The sequence below is a fragment of the Schistocerca nitens genome, chromosome 8 (genome assembly GCF_023898315.1).
Source record: "Schistocerca nitens isolate TAMUIC-IGC-003100 chromosome 8, iqSchNite1.1, whole genome shotgun sequence".
NCBI classification, from domain to species: Eukaryota; Metazoa; Arthropoda; class Insecta; order Orthoptera; family Acrididae; genus Schistocerca; species Schistocerca nitens.
The window spans coordinates 25,802,942-25,812,218 of NC_064621.1; the positions used below are offsets into that span (position 1 = coordinate 25,802,942).

A 9,277-nucleotide genomic window follows, 5' to 3' on the forward strand; every position below is an offset into this window, starting at 1 on the left:
GTGAACCGATGCCGACTCATGATGGTACGCACGGTCAACAAAGAGAATAACATCGATGGCGACTAATGAATTGATATTGTGGCAGAAGGACTAATTCTACGTCTAAGGTGAGAACTCTGATTAAATCAACAATGACGTAGAATTCAAAATGTAATTAATCGGAATGGTAAATTATATTACAGGCATATTTCACGCAGCACTGTATTTGTCCGCATTCAAGCCGATCAATACAATCCGTAAAAACGCCTTTAAAAAATTCTAAAGTTACAGTTCCATATCCATAATTTTTCCTCATTTAAAAAAAAAAAATGTTTTTTATTTATTTCGCCACATGCTCCAAACGTTCTGAAACAGGGAGAGATCATGTGAAGTAGCACACAGGAAGAATTTGCAACGGTTTGTACCGTGCACGTACTCGTACCTAGGAACGTAGCTGCGCGCAAATCAATCAAACTGCCAGCGAGAATCACGCACAGTGGAGCGGCAGCGCCTCCAGGAAGAGAGAGGTGGGCTTAAGCAATCGTGCAAGAGCGGAAGTTGTCAGCTGCAAGTTGGAAGTCAGTCCGACACTTGCTATGGAGTTCCTGCAGAACTTTCGTCGTGTCTTCAAGCAGTCGAATGGGATAGAAACAGTGGCCGATAGATAGATAGTGGTTGGTCTTCAGCAGAAACAGAAAAGTCATTAGAATTGTGACGCATGGACAGACACCGCTTGCCTACATATTTAACTACCATTAATTTGGAACTGTTCTTCCAATAGTACAGTACATCGAGACAGACGATAAGTTTTCTTCCGACTTTAGTCCAGAGAACATAATTTAGGTTGTGTTCACGGAACTGTAGTCAACGCAGGACAGATACGCTAAACCCCCATTCTACAACAGCTGTAACGAACGTTACCAAAGCTGAGTAATATATTTTGCTATTTGATACTCTGTGTTACTTTCATTGTGTATGTGCTGCCCTAGAACCCATGCATTCGTCCTACCAAAAGATCTGTATCAATTTTTTCAGCGACAGTGAGATTTCCCTAGTCCACAACAGAGCCAATGACCTTCCTGGCCAAGCTAGGGTTTGGCGAGCACGAAGACGAGCAGTAGATAGTCTTGCCGTTTGCGGGCAGGCATTATCTTGCTGCAGTGTCAGCCCAGGATGGCTTGTGATGAAGGGCTACAAAACGGGGCGTAGAATGTCGTCGATGTAGCGCTGTGCTGTACGGGTGCCGTGGCTGACAACGAAAGGGGTTCTGCTACGAACAGAACACCCCGCACCGTCACTCCCGCTTGCAGGGGCGGCAGTGAGGTCGGTATCCCACCGCTGTCTGCGGCTCCAGCCACGTCTTCGGCCTCCAATCTCACTGCCTGGGCTGGAATTGCCTTTAGAGATGAGTCCTGCTGCGAAATGAGCCCCGATAACCAACGAAGACGTGTCTGGAGGCCTGAGACAGCGGTGGGACACCGACCTGGCTGTCGCCCGCCACAGACAGCCCGACAACCAGCAGTGGTCGCTCGGGCTGCCACTTCTTTTCACGGCGGGACCCCTTCGGTTGTCTTCTGCGGCACCCTTGCAGCACAGCGGTACGTCGATGATATTTTACGCTCTTTTTTGTAGCCCTTGATGGCAAGCCATCTTGGGCTTACATTTCAGTAAGAGAATGCCGGTCCGCATAAGGCGAGAGTTTCTGTTGCTTTCCTTCGTACTTGGAGGTTTTTACTTAAATTCTCCGTAGATTCCTACTCTCTCTCTAGACAGAGGGACGGAATTAATGCATTAATGCTACGTCACCCCTTGGTTACTGATATTCACTATCGATAACTTGTGACATTGGTCATTTTTGTTGCATTGTGACAAAACTGTTTATAGTGCGTGAGTGTGTGTGCGTGTGTGTTTGTTGTTCATCATGTCACCTGCAATTTCCTTGCACAGTGCTCTGTCGTTGCATTGTGCCGCAGAAACTACAGTAGGTGCACCTATCGAAACGTCTGTGGTTGCCGAAGACGTCAGCCTGCTGCAATCCCATTTATCTGAACATTCTTGCGTTTGTCTGGAGAGATTTAGGGAAACCGTAGGTATAGCTAAACCTGGAAGGCCAAGTGAGGATTCGATCACCCAGTTCAGTGTGTAACCATTACGCTCCACACTCTGGTTTCCGTTTTGTATTACTCGTCTGCATTTCTGTGAGAATTCTACGAACTAGTTTAGCTTAGTCGAAGCATAATGGGCAACCTGAAACAAAGTGCAACTGGTATAAATCTCAGAATGACTGATTATGCTAGCCGAAACCTGCATTTGTCACCCACCATACCCTAAAATTTATCAGTGGTGTCAGATTTCAAACAGCATCACGTACCACACAGACACTTGGTGCAGCAAATCCTCCCTTTCTGGATAGATGCACAGGTCTGCTATTCGACCGTTAATCTCTTCATACACGCATAATGGAGAATAATTGACGGACACTGGAGGAATTTGTACCGTTCTCCAGGCGGGATTAGCACGGGTCATCGGAAAGCATCAACTGTAATTTCTGACAGTGCGCAGCTATCAGAAAAAAATGTCAAAAATAAATGTATTATTGTTCACTTAGAACTAAACAAAACATTAAACTAGTTCAGAGATTGACAGCAAATGACACGTGGCAGTCTATTGGCGGACTGGTGCGTCTCAAATGCCAGTCTTAATTTGACTGATAATCAGTAATACGAGGGCTATCCAGAAGGCAACAGACGTCTTGATCTGTCGTGACGGTGGGTGGAGCTACAGGCACCATCTTCGTTCCATAACGTTCCTACACTCAGTACGTATCCAGTGGTCGTAACGTTTGGCCTGTGTCTTCTATTTTGCTTTCTGTGAGATGCTAAAATGTGTGCTGTAATAGAAAAGCCCGCCAATTGTGACGTGTGTTCTGTGATTAGGTTTTCGTCGGCAAAAACTGTAGACCAATTGAAATTTATCGCGACCTTTGTGATGGGTACGGAAAAGGAATAACGACTGAAAGCCGAGTGAGGAAATGGTATACTGAGTTTAAAAATGGCCATACCAGTGTCCACGATGAAGGTCGCAGTGGTAGGCCTAGCCCTGTGGCTGACAAACTGGTGATGAAAATCAACACAAAATTAGTGAAAAATCGTCGTTTCACGGTTATAGAACTTTCGCAACATTTTTCCCAAATTTTGCGGAGTTTAGCATGAAACTCTGGTGCAGAAACGTGGTTACTGCAATTTTTAATTTAGGTAGATTGCCAAGGCCACAGAAAACTGAGACTGGCCGAGAGGTCTAAGGCGCTGCAGTCATGGACTGTGCGGCTGGTCCCGGCGAGGGTTCGAGTCCTCCCTCGGGCATGGATGTGTGTGTTTGTCCTTAGGATAATTTAGGTGAAGTAGTGTGTAAGCTTAGGGGCTGATGACCTTAGCTGTTAAGTCCTATAAGATTTCACACACATTTGAACTTTTGAACTGAGACTGGCTACAGCACTGACCTTCCTCAAGATTACGAGGAAAACAGTAATAAAGTTATCGATAGTACCGTAACTGGGGTCGAGACTTGGGTGAAGCATATCAAATGCGAAACAAAAAGGCAATCGATGGAATGGGGACACAGAAATTCTTTAAAGCACCAAGGAAGAGTTTGCAAACGCTATTAACAAGAAATATCAAGGCTACTGTGTTTTGGGATTCTCCTTGATTTCCTTGAATGTGGCCGAACAGTTAATTCAGAGGGGTATTTTCAAACACTGACAAAGTTCAGGCTGGCGATACAAAATAAGTGTACGGGAAAACTTTGTGTAAAAGGAAATTTGTGGTAAGGTCCTATGGGACCAAACCGCTGAGGTCATCGCTCCCTAGGCTTACACACTACTTAACCTAATCTAAACTAAGTTACGCTAAGGACAACACACACACCCATGCCCGAGAGAGGATTCGAATCTCCGACGGGGAAGCTGCGAGAACCGTGACAAGGCTCCTGAGACTTCGCGGGTACCCCGTGCGGCTTAGCGTAAAAGTTTTGTTTCTTTCTTCACGACAACGGGCATCCACAAACGGCCAATCGTACTCGCGTGCTCCGTCAGGATTTTGGATGGGAGGCGTTTGATGATCCAGCACACAGCCCGGATTTGCCACTGAGCGACTACGACTGCTTTCAAGCAATGGAGGTGTTGCTCTCTACACAACACTTCGATACTGACGCTGAACTGTATGCTCGTATATACCGGTGACAGCAATCGCAGGGGGCAGATTTCCACAGTGACGGTATTGAAAAATTTGTGCCAAGATACGCTAAGCGCCTCAATTTGGTTCTTCAACATTGTTAACTTTTTTATTTCAAAACGTCTGTTAGTTTGTGGATAGCCCTTGTATCTGAGTTTAATTCCCGTCTTTTCATTAAAATAATTAACAGCTGTAATGAGTAACGTCTGATTGCCAAATGAAGCCAGTTAATTCTACGTTAATTCTTTTTTTTTTTTTTTGGTGGTTTTGCATGAATTTTTCTGTGGTTCAGTTCAGTGCACGATTAGCCAAGCTGGATGTCCAGGCCAGTGAGCCAGTGTCGGAACGACCGCCTAAGGGCTGAGGGCTGCCTTTTCAGCGGCCTGTGTAGACCACAGCGGCTGTGAGGAAGCAGGCACGGGGCGCCGGGCCTCGCTACTGCCCGGGGCTGGCGACGACGACACGTCTTCCTGCCGGTGTCACACACTACTTTGCGCTCTGTGCGACGTGGGTCCAACGTCGCTGTCATAGAAATACTTAACGTGGCGTGACGAACACCTCAGAAGAAAGTCACGAGTTTTACCAACCAGAGCGTCCGGGGCACACAGATTTCAAAGGCCCCACTTTCCAGGAACGCAATGTGGAGATAGAGATAGAGATAGAAAACATCTTTCCATACCGTCAGATACGGCTGGCCTGCTTTGTGAATGTAAATTCTGATCTCCTTTGGCCACCTCTCTGTTACCACCTTAGATGAGGTGGATAAACCTTGTCTTATAAAATTGGAAGAGGCCTGCTCATTGGTTAATCTAAACAAATTGCATTGCGGGACAAACCAAGTCGAAAGTTTTTGAGAAGTGCAGAAAACTGCACTGGCAAGAGTATCGAACAGACTGGAGAGTGGGAGAGAAACACATAATTATTTCAGAGTTCAAAGCCAGGTTGTGTACCGACTGGTAAACAAGAATCTATAGCAATAAATAACAATCTATAGCATGGAGGCGAGACTTGCTGATTGGCCAACACTTTGCAAAGCTTTTGGCATTGGTTCTCTGAAATTGTGTAGACTCACATAAAAGAGTCAGGCCAGAGAGCAGTAGAGGACAGACTTCTGCACAGTCCTCAGGAGAGAGCACAAGACACTTCATCGTAGTTATCGACAGAAGGAAAACTTCACTTTGGTTCTTGAAGAACTTCAGCTGATGTGTCACAGTCTGCAGCAGATCACTTCAACTTCACTGTCTGGTGATAGCTTGCAGCTTTGGTGAGGAGGGTGCTACAATTCTCATGCATTTATCGGCTTGCTCTTACGGGAAGGCACATTTCAGAACCCAATACTTCCGTGAGTGTCCGCAACCTCATTACGATTCAGTCTGAAATGATAGTTGTGTGTGTAATGATTTCATTCTTTTGGACAATACAGGCAACCACTGTGAAATCATCACAGATATAAATGTTGAAAGGTCATGTGTAGATTCTAGCTTCGTCCCATTCATCTGAATTACCGAATCTTTGCCAAGGTATTCACGTGTTATATTTATAATGATCGATGTTAACAGTTAGGCAACAGCTTCACGACCGTGGATACATCGTTTCCCGTCAGATCACCGAAGTTAAGCGCTGTTACGTGTGGCTGGCACTTGTATGGATGACCATATGGGCCGCCATGCACTGTTGCCATTTTTCGGGGTGCACTCAGCCTCGTGATGCCAACTGAGGAGCTACCCGACCGAACAGTAGCGGCTCCGGTCAAGAATACCATCATAACGACCGGCAGAGCGGTGTGCTGACCACACGCCCCTCCTATCCGCATCCTCAGCTGAGGATGACACGGCGGTCGGACATGCGAAGTAGACTACTTTTCGTGTTGAACTGTCACTTATTTCAGATACTGTTCTAATGGTAAATAAAGCAGCATTTAGTTTCTGAACATGGGCTTTCCACAATAGCTTACTATCTATCCGAACGCTGAGGAACTTGAACTGTTCCGTCTCGCTTATAATATGCCCATTCTGTCTGATCAAAATATCAGTTCTTGTTGAATTGTGAGTTAGAAACTGTAGAAACTGAGTCTTGTGGCCTGAAGACGGAGTGCTGCTGCTGCTATTGCTGCTATATTAACAGTTGATAGTTTCCTCATTCTCTGCATTGCTAATCCAGTAATAATTTATTTGTGTATGTCAACAGGGAATATAATAAACTGAGATAAATAAAGACCACTGCTTCATTTCGTAGTTAGATGAACACTGTTTTTTATCTTGTCTGTGTTACAGCACGCAGGTCTCACGTTTGCTAATGCCATCCCGTGTCGTTAATTATCCATTGCACAATACCTTTTTCACTAAATGTATGTGAGTACATGGGGTGCGATCTGGCAAAGGTAGGTCAATCAATGTTGATCATTTTGACATCGACAGGGGTACCGCCACCTATGTTGAAGGCTCAGCTGTAACCTCAAACGAATGCATTATTAATTATTCTGATATCCACAGGTGTATGTATCTATGTTGAGAACTCCACCGTAACCTCATATTCATGCTTAACAGAATGTAAAACTGAAATAGCCTTTTACAAAAACATATATCCATCAACTCTGTACGTATTGATCCTGTAGAAAATACGTTGATGAAAAAACGTTAAAAGATTGACATAAACATTGACCCAGACACAGATGATTTAAATAGTCATTGTCTCGCCCTCGTTTCGTAAACAGAAGGAAATGAAATGTTAACATATTGTACAATAAAAAAGTGCTGTCAGCCTACCAACTAGAATGATTTTACAAGGCATGTACCTAGCTTTATGTACCAACTGTATGATTGATGATCTGTGTGTGTGTGTGTGTGTGTGTGTCTGTGTCTGTGTGTCAAGTACCAACAACGCATCTCACGTAATGTAATAAAATTTTTACACAGGGCAAAGTTTGGTCTGTACGAGGTGGATTTCAGCAGCCCAAACCTAACGAGAACGCCCAAGGAATCGGCCGGCTTCATAGCAGAAGTCTACGGGAGCAGAGAGCTGCCACAGCAATACTTTCGGTAGGAAGAGCTCATAGATGAGTCTGTCAGAGAAATAAGTTACATGTTGTATGTTATTTCAGGAACTTCTGAATGTCTGAGGTAACTGATTACAAAACCAGCGTCAATACCAGAAGTCTACGGAAGCAGAGAGCTACCAGATCCGTACTTTCGGTAGAAAAAGTTCATAGATGTATCTATAAGTGAAGTAGGTTTTAAGCCATATGTAACCTCAGAAACTACTGAATGGCTGAAATAATTTATTATAAAGTCAGTTTCAATAAATAAATTTATAAAAATAAATCGTTTGTACTTATTCTCCTTGTTAACAGAGATGTAGGTAGAAGTGTACTCCTAAATCGTTGTTATTCTGTTACGCAGATTTGTAGATGGAAATAACTGATATATTAGAACATGATTAAATTGTCTCAAAACGTCTAGTAAATGGTAGATTCTACTCATTAACTGTGTCTAGAGGAACTGAGCAATGAAAGTCATCAAATTTTTCTGCTCCACTATTGGCCATAGGGGTTCCTCAGTGTCGCTCAATTAGGGAGCGTGAACGGGCCACAATAGGTGCTCGCATGACTTTTTGATTGTTTGCCAATCTACGTCAAGTAGATTGACAGTGATGACTGGAGCAATGTCGACTTGCAACAGTGAACAACAGTCATAGAGTTTGGTCACCTGAAAGTTACACATGGCCAACGTAACCTATAAACTTAAATTTCAAAATACCGCTATGGCGCTTCAGTAATTGTATTTCCTCTTTCTTCTTATCCGTATTTGCCACGCACGTGTCTACACAATGCTGTGCCAGAGAGGTGCACATTGAACAAAGCCTTCCTCAAATCTACGTTAGTATTTGACACAAATAGACCCGTTTTCCTGAAGTCTTCTTTTACGCCTCTTCAATCGATGTCTCCGTTTTTCAGTTTCATTACTTATAGTTTTTTTTTTCTTCTACTACTCGAGCATCCCGAATTTTCGTATTCGACAAACGTCACTTCTTCTTCCTACTGCTGTTAATAATCTATGGCGTACACAAACTTGGCATTGTGAGTCATGTCCCTTGCACTTTAATGTACCTGCCCAAGACCGCACAAGAAAACACAGTCAGGTACAAAATACTTGAAAACATTTATTATATTTAAACATCCTGCTCCGACAGACTTTAAAAAACAATTAATTCTTGAATATGTATCGAACGAAAGGAAACATTCTGACTTTGACTTGGATGTTTAACAAACAGCCTGACTTCAACAAGTTAGTTGTGTTATCCTGCATAAAGCGCATAAGTCCGGTAACTGTCGTCACATAATGATGAGATGAGATGAAATGGTAATGTGAGTGTTTTGTTGTAGAGTATTGCGTGTATTTTTATATGATAGATATGATGAATAGCATGTTTGTACCTAGGTGTATGTACATGTTGGGAACGAACTAAGGTGTATCTGCAATGGTTCTAAGTGCTTTGTTTTGAAACACTCTTAGTTTGTCCAGGGAGTATCAGCAGCTGTGTCTTAGAACTCACGGCCATTCAATAGAGTAAGAAGTACTATGGTCTTTCAAATTAACAGTTTCGCGGTGATTGTCAACCCATTGCCCTTGAGCAGTGGGTATAACTGATGAAGCCTGCGCAAACCCCTATTGCATGCACCGCTAAAGTGTAAACTCCAAACTAGTTTGTGATTAATTTTGAGGCCTAAATATTTTACCGATGCACACCAGAGGAGATCCCACCCGTCTAGAAAGAACTGAAGATTGGGAAGTCTCCTCCTGATAGTGAACATGGTAGCGTTGAATTTTTCGGGGTTAATTTACATCTTCCAAACGTTGCACACTTGAGTAATTTGCTAAAGGTGCCGCGGCAAGCGCATGACGTTTTAAGTGGGGTTTGGGTGGCGGGCATAGATTGTTGTACACAATGGTACCTCTAATACCCAGTGGCATACCATCCACAAGTTCACCAAGGCACTGTTGGTCCAGAGTGACCCGTTCCTCAACGGCGATTCAGTGTAGACCGACGTACGCTGCTGGTGGTCATGGAAG

At 43.8% G+C, this 9,277-nt stretch overlaps 1 protein-coding gene across 1 annotated transcript in view; it reads left to right on the top strand.

Moving 5' to 3' along the window:
- LOC126198860 (myrosinase 1-like) overlaps positions 1-7,528 on the top strand; it is a 61,326-nt gene extending 53,798 nt beyond the window's left edge. Inside the window, exon 11 of the mRNA XM_049935455.1 lies at positions 7,124-7,528. Coding sequence (XP_049791412.1) covers positions 7,124-7,250 — 127 coding nt within the window. The 3' untranslated portion in view covers positions 7,251-7,528. The remainder of the gene's footprint in view (positions 1-7,123) is intronic.
- Positions 7,529-9,277: the final 1,749 nt, after the last annotated feature.